This window comes from Sinohyriopsis cumingii, chromosome 6, assembly GCF_028554795.1.
Source record: "Sinohyriopsis cumingii isolate HCF-2022 chromosome 6, ASM2855479v2, whole genome shotgun sequence".
Taxonomy (NCBI): domain Eukaryota; kingdom Metazoa; phylum Mollusca; class Bivalvia; order Unionida; family Unionidae; genus Sinohyriopsis; species Sinohyriopsis cumingii.
Window position 1 is genome coordinate 160,860,633 of NC_142966.1, and position 19,115 is coordinate 160,879,747.

General features: G+C 35.0%; 1 protein-coding gene across 6 annotated transcripts in view; it reads left to right on the forward strand.

Annotated features, from left to right (window-relative positions):
• The window catches only part of LOC149798401 (receptor-type tyrosine-protein phosphatase alpha-like), a 611,129-nt gene that overhangs the window by 363,789 nt on the left and 228,225 nt on the right, over positions 1-19,115 (forward strand). The window contains exon 1 of one of the 6 annotated variants that reach the window (XM_089963602.1): positions 8,670-8,804. The exons of the other annotated variants lie outside the window; for them this stretch is intronic. Within the exon in view, the coding sequence (XP_089819728.1) occupies positions 8,747-8,804 (58 nt within the window). The 5' untranslated portion in view covers positions 8,670-8,746. Of the gene's footprint in view, positions 1-8,669; positions 8,805-19,115 lie in introns of those variants that run through there. 6 annotated transcript variants of the gene reach the window in all.

Genomic DNA, 19,115 nt, shown 5'->3' on the forward strand with positions numbered 1-19,115 from the left:
CGTTATGTAGAATGAGAGAATGACGGCAACGTGACTTCACCTCCATATTACGTCCTCGACAAATGACAAGGTTATCGACGAATCTTTATTTCGCAAATTCATGTACCGTATTTCAAGTTCGACGTCAGGTAGGTGGGATACCACGGGCATTTCACGATTTTCTCAACTGACGTAGCTTTTATAAATATTGGGTACTTTGTGCCGCAAGAAACGCTGAAAGAAGACAAAATCGCAAAGATACAAATAAGGCTCAAGGAGAAATTTTAGTTATATAGCATATATGTAAATGAAACCCTAGGAAGGGCTAGATGGGAGCAATATACACATATAATAAAGGTTATAATAACTTTATGCTAAGGCACTAAATGCTTTTTACCGAAATACTTTGGGGTACAAGTACATGTTCCTCTAAAGTAAATAGACCTACCTAACTTTACAAAATAAAAAGCCTATATTCAGTACTTTGATAAAAGTGGTGTCAGAATCAAGGTCACCATAAAGGAATGTGCGATATCATCCACATAGTATTGCTTGTAACGTATCGCTGTTTTCATTTAAGAAGTATACAGATTACTAGCAGTGTGTAGTTTTAACCGCTATATGGGTACATGGTGGTATCGATCCTGTCAATACATGTACCGCCGTATATTGCCAGTGAACGCGATATGATATAATTGAGGTCATATACAGCTTAAACATGTTATCAACAGTCATTACTCCATGGGATCTTTCTTACAACTAATCTAATCCATTCGTATGACTTTTAATTCAGTTTGAAAAAATCTGCATTAATCTTAAACATTTTTATTTACACACAAACATACTCATCCGTATCGAGCTGTTGTGAATCTTGGAAGCATTCACTTTTTGATTGCTTTCGTCTCTTTGTATTTATTGTATTTGCAGATGAACAAAAGTACACTTAATGAATGTATTCGGTGTAAGTTATTACTTTGATTATTATATCGTCAGTGATATATAGCTTCCTAATTCCAGAAGTTATATATTTTTCATGCTTAAAGTCAACGTTGCAGGTCAACCTTACCTTCAAAGCTTTTTATTAAAGTGTATTAAAGTTGCATTAAAACCTACTAGAAAAGATTACTCCAGTAAACCTGATTTATCCAATATTCGATTAAAACAGTCTGAAAGTAATGTTTATGCTAGTCTATGTGCCAAACTCAATTTTTGATTTTGTCAGCATTTTGCACCCTGATATTGATAATGCTAGTTGGCGTCCGGGACAAGAATGCGTAGAGGAAAAAAGGTATCTATTTGGGTCGTAATGATATAAATAGGTACTTGTGTACGGTTTGGAATAGTTTTATATTTGTATGGTTGAGTATTGCGACATGTTTCACTGGGTATGCATTGTAAAACGTGTCACAAGGAAAGAAGTGCATCAAAAAATAGTACTATCGTCTACAGATGTATGTGAGTAGGCAAGTTAACAATTATTTATATTCATATCTGTATTACGTTTCTCATTTTATTTTCGGTCTTTAAAAGTATTTAATAGTATGTTTAGTTTTAATATGAGAGGATTCCTTTATTTAAGTTATGTATTGGAATTATGAAGGGATCATATAATTGTTTGAACTAATGTGATGTGATGTGATGTTATTTTGATTTTTAACGTAGCTTTAACAATTTTTCAGTCATATCCCTACGATGTCTGCAATGTGGCAGTTTATCGTGATGTCTAGCACTGGGGCATCATACCGCAGGCATGTAGCATGATGTCCCACCCAGTTATATTATCCTGACACCAGGCCGACCAGTCCTAACACTAACCTCTTAATGCTGAACGCCAAGCGAGGCAGCTGTTAGTACCATTTTTTAAGTCTCTGGTATGACTCGACCGGGGATGGACTAAATAATACGTTGGGGGTTATTGCGAATTAATTCTAAGATTGTTTGGAGAACGCCATTCTCATACATCAAGAATGCTGTTATTTCAGCACCAGTAAACTTAATTTTGTCAGCCACAAGAGAAAGTATATCCGTTATCCACTCGTAGAAAGCAAATTTTCTTTGTATGTTATGCTCTAAACATTTTGGCTACAAAGGTTTACTGGATAATAAACAGAATTTGTAGATCTTTTAGAAGATTACGCGCGATTCGGCGGTTTACCGTTTATGTTGTGTCACATGTTGTGATTATTCGATCCTACATAAACTGTTACACGATTCTGATTCCCGATTCAAATAAATTAGCACATTGATAAAAATGTAATGCGTGCCTTGTAGGATTTCATCTCGAGGTGTCTTGAATGGGAAGCAGTATATTTTACTAATCGGCCACGTAAGCATCGAAGATTAACTTCTGATTTCACGATTATCTTGTCATTGACGCAGCCGTAATATTATTTATTGTACTTCTGTCCAGTAAATTATCAAAACTGTGTTACTTGGAAAATCCAGTAATTCAATCCTAGCATAGAAACTAAAATTGTTTTTACCCCTAAGACAAACGCGTCGGCCCATTTTTTAAAACCGATTTTAAAATACATTATAACAAATAAAATCTATATACAATGTTTTGTCGCAAATTCAACTGTTTACCTCACAATCAGAACTATAAACCACATTTTGAATAATTGTAATCAATATTTCTAACCTTTTTGTTTAAATCTAATTTTGTATGAAGAGACTTATCCATCTTGAGGTCCAATTTTCGTGTCTTTTTTAGTCTAACTTCTACCCAATACATTTCAATCAGAACATGCCAAACATAATGTATTCAAAACGGAAACCATGTACAAACCTCCAGCGTGGTGCCAGAGGGTTGTTGCTTGACCCTTCTGTTTAACAACGAAACGACCCGGAGCATAAACTCTTTGTATCCCGACTTCTACAATTTTCCATGTAATTGTGCAATAAATACAATGTCTAAAAATTAAAAGTTCTGGTAGAGAACATTAAGTTTTAACTAGGGATTTTTATAAGCGCTATACTTTCCTGTTCATTGTGGGTATATAGATCTCAATGTCACCAACACAATATTGAAGAGGAAAAAAGCAAGGATAAATTATCAGCTATTCGAGTAGCGAAACCAACCGTCCACAAGCGATGTATGAAGGAGCTATTTACATCCCCGATGTTTTATTTTGAAATCTTTAAATATTATTTAGTACACTTTAGTCATAGCATTTCGAAGCAACAAAAGTCATACTTTCTACAAATACAGTCTTAAGTTATATCACACTTTTCTTTCTTTAGAAACAGTGACGGATAAGGTTGTCACCCTTAATGCCATAAAATTGCTTCACACAACCCACTAAATATCTTGCAAATGTAGGCTTTACAACTAGAATATATAATTTAAACTATCGATATAAAGTATTATTCAGTAAACCCACTTATGAAATTTCAGACTCAAATGTATCTGTGAACGATTTTAGATTGTTTATTCAGACAGTAGTTAACACATGTGCCGCAAGTCACCTTGGCCTTTCGTTATCTATCAGGCCCGTTGCAAACAAACAAAACTTCCGGGTTTGATCCGATGTTTGTGATGGCAGCAGAACAATATATTTTGTATGGCGTCCATTTGCTTTCATCATAATATACTTCAAATGACAACATAAACTCTACATGATAGAATTAGAACATTTTGTACAGGCTAATAATAATCTAAGTTGTTATGTAAACAGTAAATGAAGCAGAACAGATGACCTGTGGTTATATATACTACGATTGCATAGAATACCGATAAGGTCATAATACGTATGTGATTAATAACATGCACGAACTAGGTACAGTATATAAGGGGTCTAGTCTATACCACGAATCTACAAGTCCAGTTCCTTTTACAAACATTATTCACTTGTGAAGAGTTATTAAACTACACTCTTCGACAGAATGTAAGTAAGCGGGCGGTAATCAATGAATACAATAACAGGAGAATTATCTGTCGTAACATACACTTTAAAGTGTTGCAAAACCAATATCAAATCAAGAATTCCTCGATAATGGACTAATTTCTCTCGTGTTTGTTTAATGTTTTGAAGAAATAACGCACTGTATGCTCCACATCATTTTTATCTACTTGAATTAATACATCAACCCCTACGTCACTTGCATCAACATACATTTTAAATGATTGTTTGAAATCTGGAGCTGAAAGAATTTGTACGCTCTTAGGTATGACCATTAATCAGTCCTAAGCTTCCTGGCATTTGTCAGACAAACACAGTCAGGCAACATTTTTAATAATATCCAACCAGACACGAACAACATCAGGTGCTTGCCACTGATGGGCATTGGAAAATAAGAAATAGCCTTAACCTTAACTTCTACAGGTTTAGCACTATGTCCTAAAAGCGGAACACGAGCACGGCAAAACTCGCTTTTATTTAAATTATTGTCAAATTTGCCAGACTCAGTAGAACAAAATATTTCCGAATGGTTTTAAGGTAATCTTTATAGGTATGGCTATATATAATAACGTCATCGACATACGTTTCACGGCCATATATACCGGAATTTTTCATATCACTTGGCAACATTTTATATTAATATAGTCCATCTTAAATTAAACATGCCTATTTCTTTTCTCCTTTTTCATACCTGGAAGTTGCCAAATGCCTTTCAAATGCAGGACATAAAAAGAAACTCAATACGAAACCATGCCAGTGCAGACAGTAAATAGGGCTGAGTGGCAAATAAGAAGAAACATGAACTTCTATGATTTGTTTTGAAATTTAATTGTTTGACATTCGCGAGAATACATCAAAATGAAAATGTATTTGTCTCTTTTGCCCGATTAACTTTTAGTGTGGATAATATGTTCAAACGCACTGGCACACACACACACACACACACACACACATTATCATGAGCGGAAGATTTTTGTTTGATCTGGCAATCTTGAAATAGTAATCTTTTCTTGAAAGGTCCTGAAATAGACAATTTATGGGGTTTGAATGAACGACACACTTGGACTTGACGTCTTCCTCCTGCTTTTGTAGTGGCATGAGTGTTTGATGCTGATCTATGCGTCTCAATGATGGCGAATGTCGACTTTGTCATATAATGTTTTGAAGTCTTGGATTGTGAAGGTCTCTTTCTCTTAGATTTTGCCATATTCATTATTGTCAAGTGTAACAACTTTGTCAGAATGTCTTGCAATTGACTGATCATTTTGTATTTACTCTTTTTCTTCTTACCAGTGTTCAAAAGTTTAATCTTCTATTCTTGTTGTTTATGTTTTCCTCTTATTGTTTTTTTAGTAAATGTGTGTTTCTATTATCTATTTCGTTGCAAAACGACTTGTAACTCCTCGTTCATACTTGTTTCTGAAGTCATCATAGAATGGCAACGATGAAGACGTAGGCGAATGTGCTACGACTGGCAGAATTTCTTGCAAAGATAATAAGGGTCGAACAATGCCAAAATGTAATCATCATCTTTTTTGATAATAATCTCACCAGCACAAGTAGTCTTACTGTCTATCAGTCCTGGTATACGAAGTATTCACTGCAGACGCACACCAATTGTGGCGTTCTATGAACGCTCTGTTATGAGTTGGGGTAGGGTGCTCCCAGTATTTGTTTGAATTACTATGGAATTCCCACCCTGGCTCGATTTTGTTGGAAGTGAAATAAGTGATAGAGAGAGATACATCTCCGAGCCCCAAGTCAGCAATACCGACACTTAAATTATTAGGAACACAAAGGTAAAATTCGAAAGAATGACAATTTAATACAATTTAAACGATATTAATTTCTCAACCAATCTTCTTCCTCTCGACCATGTAACAACCTATTTCATCACATGATTATAGTGTGAGATGGCGTTCCCCTGTACATGGTTTCTACTCATCTGTGCTCTACTCTGCCAATTCCTCTCCTCCTTCCGGCGTTCTCCGTACTCCGATTCTTCCTATACTCTTCCCCTTTTGTCCCCTTTTATCCTCCCCCTTCTATCTCTCTTCTCTTGCAAATAGGCTTGTTCTCTGCCTACTGCCTTGTTCTATCCTGTCTCTCTGAGACTCGGGACTTGACTACCCGGTAGTTCTGTACCCAAAAGATTCCTGCGAAAAACACAAGGATGCTAGCATGTTTCGTTAGCCATCTAGCTCACACTAAATCAACGATCAATCATCATATAGAGGCTATCTACATCTTCGGTCACGCATTCGTGCACATCGAAAACCACACACGTTCTTATAAAAACAACGTTGCAATAACGAGCGGTATCTTACTTATCATACAGACATCAATAAATTGCGTCACATCAATATATTCTTAATCTCATTATTCTGAACAATATCACAACAATCAGAGCCATTTCTGTACATCACACTCCCACAAGTGTACACAAATATTCAAATATCCATATTATTTAAATTTCCACACTGCAACTATTTCCAAAGTTACAATTTAATTCAACAATTGCAAAATCTAGAATATCACATAACTGAATACATTAGTTTACCACGAAATAACCAGATAGCGAATTACAACATTAATTCTGACTACGAGCTAGCAATCTACATAGTCATAGCCCATTTCTCAAGTACATATGTAAATTAAACAATACAAAGGTAATTCTACGTACTAACAATTCTAGTAAGTAAATATACATACTGCAAATAATTACAATTACAATGCCGTAACATTCTGCAACAATCGAGCAAATAACTCACTGACCTTTACGAATCTTTGTGTCCTTGAATGTACCTAGGTTTTCTCCCCGCATATTCACGAGTGGCTTCCTCGGAGCTATTGCAACAACTTCTCAGCACGATGCTTCACAATGACTATTTCGTTCCCAGTCCAAATGACTGTTAAATTCTAGTTCGAATTGATGGCCCCACCCTTCCCTGGTTCAGCTCTGATTGGATATAAATTGTACCCCAGTCGGTCCAGATTAACAGACTAACCTCAGGCCATCTGTTAAAGCAGGGGGATTTACAACATCATCGAGGGACCTTTGTTCTAAAACAATGTTTCCAACGTCTACATGTTAGCTTTGACAACTAACGATGTGGGCACTTGTACAACACGAATCGCTACGATAGACGCAGGGTCTACATACACATTGCGCTAAGCCATTCCTTTGTTCCTGACCTACGTCATCACGGGCAGGCAAACGTGACACCAATAAATCGCCTCATTTCAGCCTTGTGCATTCGACTTGAGTTCTTAAGTTCTTTAGCAATGGTATGCCACACGTCTACAATATTCGGATTGGAAGATAGAACAAAAACCTTGCCTGAATTATGTTAAAGTGCGTTAGCCTATTGCGTCATCTGTTGTCAAGGCAAATATGTATAATATCATCACGTGCAACTTGTTAGTTAATCCAGAGTACCTCGTGTAAGTGAAGTCAGCCTGAACCACTACCACGAGTACAGACATAGCTATTTCAAAGAGAAGATAATGTAGTTAAAGGCAAGCGTGGTTGAAGAGGGTCTTGGTCAAAATGTAATCATCATCTTTTTGGAGAATAATCTCACCAGCACAAGTACTCTTACTGTCTATTAATCCTGATATACGAAGTACTCAATGCAGACGCACACCAATAAATCGCCTCATTTCAGCCTCGTGCATTCGACTTGAGTTCTTTAGCAATGATATGTCACACGTCTGCCGTATTTGGGTTGGAAGATAGAACAAACACCTTGCCTAAATTATGTTAAAGTGCGTTATCCTATTTCGTCATCTGTTGTCAAGGCAAATATGTAGACTATCATCACGTGCAATTTGCTATTTTATCCAGAGTACCTCGTGTAAGTGAAGTAATCATGAACTATTACAACGAGTACAGACATAGCTATCTCAGAGAGAAGGGTATGCAGTGAAAGGCAAGCTATAACGCTTGAAGAGAACACTGAAGTGGTGCCACATGGTCTAATCTTCTTTGGTTAACCATTCCCAGTTCCCATTTCAGGGATACTTCTTAATCAATGGCAGTAAATGTATTTTATAGTTGTGTATCTCTATGTTTATTCACCAAAACTTAAATTCAATCCATTTACCCCTCTTGTATGATGGCGTGTTTGTCGGTATAGTATATCTAGGAAAACTCCTACCCCGTTACGTGATTATGTGCGGCTTAAGTACATTTACTTTATATCCTATCCTTAGTAAGTGTGGCGTATTGGTCACAATACATTTGTGTTGAATAGTAAGTGTCGCGTGCTGGAGACTGGTTGTCTTAAAATTGGTCACTACACATGGCGTGAAAGATAGTAAATTTGGGGTATTTGATAGTAGATAAGTGGATATTGGATAGTAGATGTAAAGGTTTTGGGTAGTATAGAAATGGATGTTGGTCGTATGTATAGTTTTGACATTACCGTTCACCTTATGACATATAAATTGCTCAATATGACCGCCTGAGCCTAATAGTATCCTTTTTACTTTAACAAACGATGGTCTACAGGGCATTGTGCTAATTCCTCCTCTCAAGGGAAATGTAAGTGCAAGTAGTGTTGTCTCTTAAAACACTATCATATAAAGAACATGAATGCAGTAACATGATATAAATATCCCAACAAACACATAAAGGTGAAATTCAGTATGTAAGGCACATATTTGTCTACATTATACTCGACGAGTTTGCGTTGCAGCGTACAGACAGTTTGAAAAAGATAGGACAGTGAACTTAATAGCAAGATAAATATTTGTTTTACTAGTTAGTAGCGTAGAGTTATCTAGTATTGCTGTTGTCGCAGAAGAGACAATGCATGAAAGGAAGGGCTGAAACTACACACAACAGTATATCGTGAACACGAATGACACAGAAACTTTTGTTTTACGCCGTAATTTCTGCCTTTATTTATGAAGGAAAAGGTAAGTGTACATATACTTCTTTAAGGTATAAATGGCTCGATGGTATGCAAATTATATTAGAATGCAGTACTGTGAACAGGGGATTCCTAACAATTTATTGTTTTATATTTAGTGATCAGATCTAAACTGTAATATAATCATATTAATGATCTGAATTTGTTAATTGTACTTAATGATATATTGTTAAAGTTTCCACTACAAATGGAAATTTCACTGCCACTGAACACTTGTTTTAGACATAACGCTAAGATGATTACAGTGAGACGATTTAGAGTGATTGTCTGGCACTGCGCCATCATACCGTACACATATAACATGATCTCCCACCATTCACACCATCCTGACACCAGGCCAACTAGGCCTGCCAGCCCTAACATTAACCTCGAAATGAAGTGCGCATAGCGAGACAGCTGTTAATATCGTTTTTATGTATTTCGTATGACTCGGCCGGGGTTCGAACCAGCTACAAGTAGCATCCGAGGTGGACGCTCTAACCCCTTAGGCCACTGGAGCGGTCATCATGCTCGCCAAACTGATTACATTGCTTGCTGATGGTTCACTATCCTTTGTGTTCAATGTACATTAATTGTACAATTATGCATATTCCTTCATGTTAATAACATATAAATCGTATTGCTCACCCTTTAAATATATTCACTCATTGCGTAGCCGTAGCTACATTTGTGAGACTGACCAGCCTTGGCTGATCACAAAAAAAATATGCCGTTATAGACCAATGAACTAGCATCCATTTGGTTTATTTATAGGAAAATATTTATGCACAAAGTACAGATTTATCTAAGGATCAAAGCAACAGTATTAAGCTTCAATAACAAATAATTTAGTTTATATGAGTGGTATAATTAAGAAAGCTACATTTTTAAAATCGAATTATTTATGTAAATGTCACTAATTCTGTTCATTTCCATTATTGTGGACACATATTATTCTCTACTATTTTCATGTTTTAATGCCATCATTTAATTCAAAACTCATGTTGCGTTCTTGATATTTTTTTTATTTCATCTTTTTGAGTATTCCACTGGGATCTTTCTACCTATTCCCTACCTCAACCCAGCCCCACGTTGAACACGGGCAAGTTGACAGAGGAAATCACAGATAAATAATCACTAAATGCTTGAAATGAAATATATATTCTTCAAGTTTTAGAGGTTAGTGTTAAAAATTATTATTTTTAATTCCACGTGAATCGGCAAACTTTGTATCATCAGCTCAATCATTCCCGTAATAAATGCAAACAAAGAGAATTATAATGATTATCTCTCTCTCTCGCTATATATATATATATATATATATATATATATATATATATGTATATATATATATATATATATATATATATATATATATATATATATATATATATATATATATATATATATATATATGACTGACATCTCACCTCCGCTTGTTTGGGTTTGAGTCTCGGGATCTGTCATTTTCGGTACGTGCGAATGCTTGACGCTAACGTCCCATGGTTCGGTGTTTCTTCCCGGTTTTTTCGGGGTTCTTTCTCAACCACTTATATTGGCCACTATGTAGAGTCTATCGTTCGCTGCAAAAATGTCATTAAACCCCATAACAACAATAACAACAACAAAATAAACCTATATGGGCATAGTCCTGCAGCGATGACCAGGACTATGCCTGTAATTTGTGGAAGTTGAATTGCGATATACAATGACAATTTGCATAACATAACAAATACTATAAAGAGTACAGAGAGAATGCAAAATGTTCTTTTACATTATTTATTTATAAGAGTTTTTGTAAGAATGTAATAATTGGGAAAGAACATAGAATTCCTGCGTGAGATCGGTTGTTGTTCAATCTACATCCTGTATTTTACGCTTTTCAGTGTTGTCGTTTTCATTCGGTTGAAGATCACAAGATAAGAGATGAGATAAGAATTCTTTATTTCAGACTACAAAGTCCATACCTCTAAATTAAAATATAAAATATAATTATAAAGTAAAAAACATTGTAAACATAAAAGAACATATATATCATGCATACAAGTATACAGATACATTTCACACAAATAATTGTGCCATGCAGTGTTAAGAAAGAAATTACACGGTACATTTAAATATTAATCTGTTCCATCTACTAATAATGTGAGAATTTAAACGAATGTCATGGTTCCAAAGAGATTTCAATATACAGTTCTTACTATTAGATATTCTTGTCATCATTGAGAAAACATACTTTCTCATTACTTCATCAAAGCTGAGTACAGTATGATTTACAAACATGCTGGAGGCACTATTCCACCTAGGAAGACCTATTAGAAAACGCAGACTATTATTATAACCAATAACTAGTTTTCTTTTAATAGATTCACTAAAGTTTGACAACAGAGGAGCACAATACATAGTGCAGCAAAACGATTTGAATAATCTAACAATGATATTCAATGAACAATTCTTAAATTTACGTAGAAGCATGTTTGTTCGAGTACACAACGATCGGTAATGTCTCATCATATCTTCATTATCCGACCGATTGGATTTCAAAATATGACCCAAATAGGTATAACGGTTGACATCCGAAAGAGCATTGCCGTTAAAATGTACAGGGGGAGGAGATGGTAATTTGAAAGAAGTTGGCTGAAAGACCATGCAAACTGATTATTTTGTATTATAGATTATATCATTCGCAAATGCGTATTGTTCACATATCTTTAATAATTTCCTTAAACCTGTGATAGAAGGACTTATCAATGACATCATCAGCAAAGCTAAAATTGTTAAGAAACAACGCATTTGGTGTCAGACGTAACCCCACGCAAAGCCGACCGAGCTTACCATTTAACTCGTCTATATATATATATATATATATTAAATAACAAAGGGGAAAGAATACCCCCCCCGCCTCACCCCATTGGTTACATGGAAAGCGCTGGATATTACACTTCCCCATTGTACACAATACAACTGTTTGCCATACCAGTTAACTAAAACATGAACTCTGTAGACAGGTATTTTAATATAAATCAGCTTTCTAAAGAGTGTCCAGTGATTGACCCTATCAAATGCTTTGCTAGCGTCTAAAAACATGCAAATACTGGGCTGCCATGATCCACATAATAGCTAACAGTTTCCTTAAAAGCATATATGCATAAATCTGTTGAATGCTCCTTTTTAAAACCAAACTGATTACCGGAGATTGTGACTTCACATCTTTGCAGTAAAATTCAACTACTGAAACAAATTGTACAAACCTCACATATGGATATTTTCAAGCGTAATGACGTCTAGAGATTATACAAATACTTACAATATTTCTACTCTTTAAAATGATTAGAGTGTATGAAGACTCGCAATGGTTACTGCTCAAAAATTTAGGCCAGTACAGAGTAATGCACGAGTTGTCTCAGTAGGTAGCGAGACTAAGAACACGCCATGATTATATGTTTTGCAATTAGAATACCCCATGCAGTTTAACATGAATGGCATATGTCATCATTTTTATTTTGCTGACAACAAAAGTGACTAGGTGCGGTCCTATAAACTTTAATTGTTCCTAGCCAAGAATTTGCAACTATATTAAGCAGCTGATTTCATTCATGTAAATTGGGTTTATTACTAAATAAATAGATCATGTTCATAACTATTGCAAATAAATGCAGGTGATAGCTAATCTTGAGCGTGCTGTAGAATGAGATAACATGGGCAAACGTTGCTGTAAAAGTCTTCGTCTCTCTTACAACCTTACTCCAGATTACGTTCTAGGCAAATGGTAAGGTCATCAACGAATCTAGTATTTTGCAGCATTACGGTATTTCAGTTCCCACGTCGGTTAGGTGGCATATCACATTAAGTTCAACTATTTTCTCGAGTGGCACAGATTTTAGAAATAAGTTGGTTCTTTGTGTCACAATAGACATTGAAGGAACCAACGATCATGGATGAATTTTAGTGTGTGCGTGTGTGATTTGGACATTTTAACGTAGTTTTAACAAATGTTCAGCCATATTGCTACGATGTCTGCAGTGTGGCAGTTTATAGTGATGTCTAGCACTGGGGCATCATGCCGCAGACATGTAGCACGATGTCCCACCCATTCACATTATCCTGACACCAGACCGACCAGTCCTAACACTGACCTCTTAATGCTGAGCGCCAAGCGATGCAGCTGTTGGTACCATTTTTGTAGGTCTCTGGTATGACTTGGCCGGGGATCGAACCCACGACCTCCCGCAACTGAGGCGGACGCTCTAACCACTAGGCCACCGGAGCGGTTGATGAATTTTAGTTAAAAAGCATATAGATAAATATAACCCATATCGGAGTCATTGGCAATATGCGGTGGTTCTCGTATTTACTGCATCAATACCGCTATGTATCGATATATTAGTTAACCATACACCGCTATTAATGTGTATACTCTCGAAAAGAGAAGCGCTATCGCAAATTAATGTATAGTGATCTTGATTCTGACATACGTTATGTACCACATTTATCAAAGTCCTGACAAACAAAAGATTATTTTCTAAAGGTACATACGTATGTTTACTCAAGAGGAACATTTAGATCTACTTCTACCCCAAAGCATTTTGGTTAAGCGCATTGAGCATCTTATCTTAAACCTGGATTAGCTGTGTATTTTGCTCCCAACCAGCACTAACTATATTATCATACAATGGATTGAAGACATATACTGTTCAATCATATAATTAGGTAATCATTACTACATGGGATCCTTTTTATAACATATACCAACGCTTCGAGAGTTTCAATCATCAAACAGTCATATACCCATTAACCTGTTTCGATAATGTAGACTGAGCTAATAAGCTTGGAATTAAGAGTAAAGTTTACATCATGTAAGCGTAGAAGAATATGCATATAATCTTATGAATAATTTTCACATATATCATACTTTGATATTTGAAAATTATTTTGAAGGAGTATTTCTTTCAGGGTTTGCGTCTCTTAAGATCTAACAAATTGGCCCGTATGCTATTAATGTACAGACGATCACGGGTCTATTCAATTCTCATTTACGGCCATACTCCGGTTCGACTCATCCAGTTTTGTTTAAAGGTTTCGAAAACATAATTGTTCTATATTTTAATAATTCATAAATAATCACTTTGGATGAATTACCAACATATATTTACGTACATTAAACAGTACAAGGGCAAGATGTGATACAATGCTGCTTGCAAGGTACAGGTCAATACGTGCATGGAATTGTAGTGCTGACCTTCGACTTAGAACGTACGTGTTTGTTTTCATTAGATTGGCTAATCTAATCCATGTTAACGGTTCTTAATTCAGTTCGAAAGATCTGAATTAAACTTACCTTTCTTGATCTTCACAAAAACATACTCTCACATATCCACATGTTAGGAACCTTGTACGTCTTAACGTTCGGATTGATTTCTTATCTTTGTATCAATTGTATTTGTTGATGAGCAAGATATGGATTTAAGAGATGCATTTACGTTAGCACTTTGGTTATCATATCGTCATTGGTATCTAGCTTCCTAATTGTATAATGTTTACCTATTTCATATTTACAGTTATCGTTTCAGGTCAACCTTACCTTCAAAGCTTTGAATTTAAGTTTATCAAAGTTGCATTAAACATGCTAAATAGAAAAGTAAATATTACTCCAGTTAACCTAATTTAGATAATATTAGATTAAACTCAGTTTTAATCTTGACTATATTTTGCAACCTGATAGTGATAATGCTAGTTTGGCGTACCGGACAATCATATGCAGAGGACACATGGGGATGTATTGTGAAACATGTCACAAGGAAAGAATTCCGGCATAGAGTCGTACTATCGTCGTAGAGATGTATATAATGTGAGAAGTGAACAATTATTTATATACTTATCTTAATTACTTTTCTTATTTTATTTTATTTTTGTCTGTAAAAGTATTTAATGTTATGTTCAGATTTAATTTGAGTGGAATCTTTCAATTACGTTATGTATTGGAAATATGAGGTGATCCTATGACGGTTTTGTCTAAATATCGAATGTCATGGTCATCTTGTTATCGGCACAGCAGTGCCATGATTTATTTTGATGTCTCTTAAGGAAATTATCAATATTTATTAATTGGAAAATCAATAACTCAATCCAAGCATAGAAACAAAGATTGTTTGTACACGTAGCATAGACGCGCTGACACAATTTTCAAAATCGATTTGAAAATAAATTGCAATAAATACAATGTAAATACGATGTTTTGTGTCGCAAATTCAACTGTTTGCCTGACAATCACAACTAAAAATCACATTTTCAATCGTTTTGATCAATATTTATAGTATTGCTTTTTTGTGCGGAAAGACGTATCCATCTTATGGTACAATCTTCATGTCTTTTTGATTTAAACGTTTACCACATATATTTCAAGTAGACCAGGTTGAACTTAATTTACGAATTTATTCCAGACGGAAACCACGCACAGACCTCTAATGTGGCGCCGTAGGCTCAGCTCTTAACAATTTTGACTAACAGCGAAACAACCTGGAGCATGTACACTTTATATCCCTAGTTTTATTATTTTCCCTTTTATTGTGCTTTCATGTTCATTTTGGGTATATAGATCTCAATGTCACCAACAAAAGTTTCAGGAGGAAACAAGAAGGATAAATTATCAGCGATTCGCGTAGCGAAACCAAACCTCCTCAAGCGACGTATGAAGGAGCTCTTTATATCCCCGAATTTTTTTATTTTCAGTTCCTCAAATATTGTTTAGTACAATTTAGTCATAGCATTCTGAAGCAACAACGATCATCATTTGTTCAGAATACACTCTTAAGTTATATCACACTTTTCTATTTTTAGAAACAGTGTCATATACCGTTGTCAACCTTAATGTCATAAATAGCTTCAAACAGCCCACTAAATATCTCCTGAATGTAGGCTTTACAACTAGATCATATATTTTAAACTTCTATCGATATAAATTATTATTCAGTAAATCCAGTTAATATGGAGTCTCAGACAGAAACGTATCTCTGAAAGCCCTTGAGTTGTTTATTCAGACGATAGTTAACACATCTGCCTTTCGCTATATATCAGGCCCGTTGCTAATAGATCCAAAGCTCGGGTTGGATTGGAGCTTTGTGATAGCAGCAGAAAATATTATATTTTGTTTGGCATTTTCTTTCTACAAAGTAGACTACAATACAAAGGCTACATGATAGGATTAAAACACGTTTTACAATCTAATAATAATAATTTTGTATATCAACAGTAAATGGGGCAGAAAAGGTGAACCAGGAAGTTTGAGTTTCTAGCATGAAATTCCTAAAGAGCTGTGTGAAATTAACAGCACAAAAGAAATAACTCTTAACTGAGGGCAAATTACTATCCTGTGCGAGGGAAGATCTGCAAATGAAATGTAACCTCTTCCCCGAAAGTCTAGAGGTTTATTTGCATTTATTCTGCCCCAGGAGGAGAGGCTTTATTTATAAAGTAACGCATTTGCAAAGTTTATTTTGAATATAACATACTTTTCTAAAACGCGTTGAAAGCTATTGATATAGTCATAATTGACCTATGACTTTACCAGCTATTTCTGCTTCAGCTTTTAACCAGTCATTTAAAATGTATGTTGATGTAAGTGACGTTGGAGTTGACGACTGTAAAGAATATCGAGGTCATACAACGTCTGTGATTAATATTATGCATGGACTAGGTACAGTATCGAAGGGTCTACACTACGATCATACAAGTCCATTAGCTTTCACAAACACTTCTCGCTACATTCTTAGACAGGATGAAAAGATAATAGCGAAGCATAGACGAATGAACAAATATTTACAAAACGTACAGATTACTCAAGTAGGGTAAACATTGATTAAATAGAAAAGGATTTATGTGATACACGTTATAGTGTCACAACTTTAATCTAGGTAACATACAGAGAAAAGAAAACATGTTTTCTAAAACTTAAGTATATATTTAATACTTTAAATTATACAATGAAAATTTAAGTCGAACCGATATTCATTTTATAAACTCTAAAATAATTATGAAACGTTTTACATACTTACAAAACAAAAATCCGAATGTTCAGAACAAATCACAGGCCTTCGAATGTGATGATGTACCAACAGTCTTGATGTATGACAATAAAATTATTCAGATCTCGTTTGAGTACAGTCAAAACAATCCCAGAATAATATTTTTATCCAAATAGTAATATCAATGCTTTGTACATCAAATGAGTAAACAAAATACGACATTAATTACATCTGCAGACTGAAATTTAAACAAAAAATGCAGGAAATAATAATTATGGCGACGAATTAATTGTCCACCTGATTGCCTTACGTGGATACAGTCAACATCTCAATATGTTCCAATTGCATACATGACATATTTTACATTATGCTACCGTGCAACAAAACACACCTGCTTGTGTCATTCAATCCAAAATCTACAGACATGCACTAATTTAAAAGTCACACTATTGATAGACATAACACCTACCCTAATAAAGAATCAAAGACTTGTACAATAAACCTTCATTTTACATATTAGTCAAACATAAACGTGAGATTATAATAAAATAAGTATGCATGATGATGTCTTATGAATGACACAAACATATACAAAATAAGCAACATATTACTACTATACAGTTGATGGTACCTCTACAATTAAGGATTTTTTTCCCTTGATGTAACTAATTGTACTGTTATATCACTTCAACATCAAACAATATTTCAGCAACATCTGAGTTTTCGTTTGTACTGTGTTAATGTAAGTCAGCCGATTGTAATCACTGAATACAATAAAAAGGGAAGGATCTGACTTAACATACACTTTAAAGTGTTGCAAAACCTATATCAAAGTCAAGAACTCATCGACGGTGGAATAATGTTTCTCGTGCTTGTTTAATGTTTTGATGAAATAACATAGTTTATGCTCCACACCACTTTTGTTTATTTGAATTAATGCACCAACAACCCCAACGTCACTTGCATCAACATACATTTTAAATAAGTCGATAAACTCTGGAGCTGAACGAATTGGTACACTCTTAAGTATTTCCTTTAATCTATCCTAAGCTTCCTGACATTTAACAGACCACCAAACCCTGGTTCGCTAACTCGACAAATTGGTCAGGTGTTCAGCAATTTTGAAGAGAGTTTGGCAAAAATTTCAATAATATCCAGACATGCAAAAACATCACCTTAATTGCTTTTCACTGATAAGCACTGGAAACTATGAGATACCTTTAACTGTAGCTTCTACAGATTTAACCTGTTAATGTTCCACAATATGTCCTAAAAATGAAACACAAGCACAAAAAAATTCACGTTCATTTTGGAACAGTTTGAAGGTAATCGTTATAGGTGTGGCTGAATATAATGACATCATCGACTTACACGTCATAGCCATTTATACCAGATGTTATCACCATTATTAAATGCTGGAAATTGGATGGAGAGTTTTTTCATATGACATTTGAAGATTGTTTATTAATAGAGTCCATCTGGAATTACAAATGCCGATTTCTTGTTCCATGCGTGAAAGCTACCAAAATACTTTCAAGAGGTCGAATATTTGGTGACATTTTTTGTTTTCAATGTAGTCAGTGCAATAATAAATTCATGATATTATAAATGAATCTGACGTGGTCACTCTGTTAACGTTTCTTTAGCTAGCGCATGTAGGGAAAGTATTATCAGGTTTCAACAAAATCATTCCCCAAGAAATATTGAATTTATTTTTTCAAATATTCATGCATGGCAGAACTCATGCTGTGAGGTTTATATTTCATGGGTGTAGAGTCTACAAATCTTAATGCTAAATTGTACTTATTCCGTACGGAATATCTGCAAAAGTGCTATATTTACAGAATAGTTCTTTCAATTCTCTCTAAACCTGCTGCTGTAGACATGAAATTTTCTGGTCGAGATTCTGTTATCTTTCCAAAATCCGATGACTGGTTAAACTAATATCACTACATTCCGATTGGCCAATTTAAATCCTCAATGCGTGGAACAGGTCAACTAAATGTCATTCAGTCATTAACATTGTTGTCTCTATGAACATACTCATTTAGCATATTTATATGGCATGGTTGTTTCTGTTTCCGCCTCATAGGAATGTTGGTGTCATAAATTAAGTCACTTGCTTTCTTTTTAACTGCATTGAGACCATAATACTTATCTGGAAGAGGACAACAGTTTTAAATGAGGAGATTGAAGATTAGTTCATGCTACCTCACAAACATTTTTCAACATTTTTAGTCGAAATCAGAGAAATAATAAAGGTTAATCTCCCAATCTTCAGATGAGAGACGTTTCTC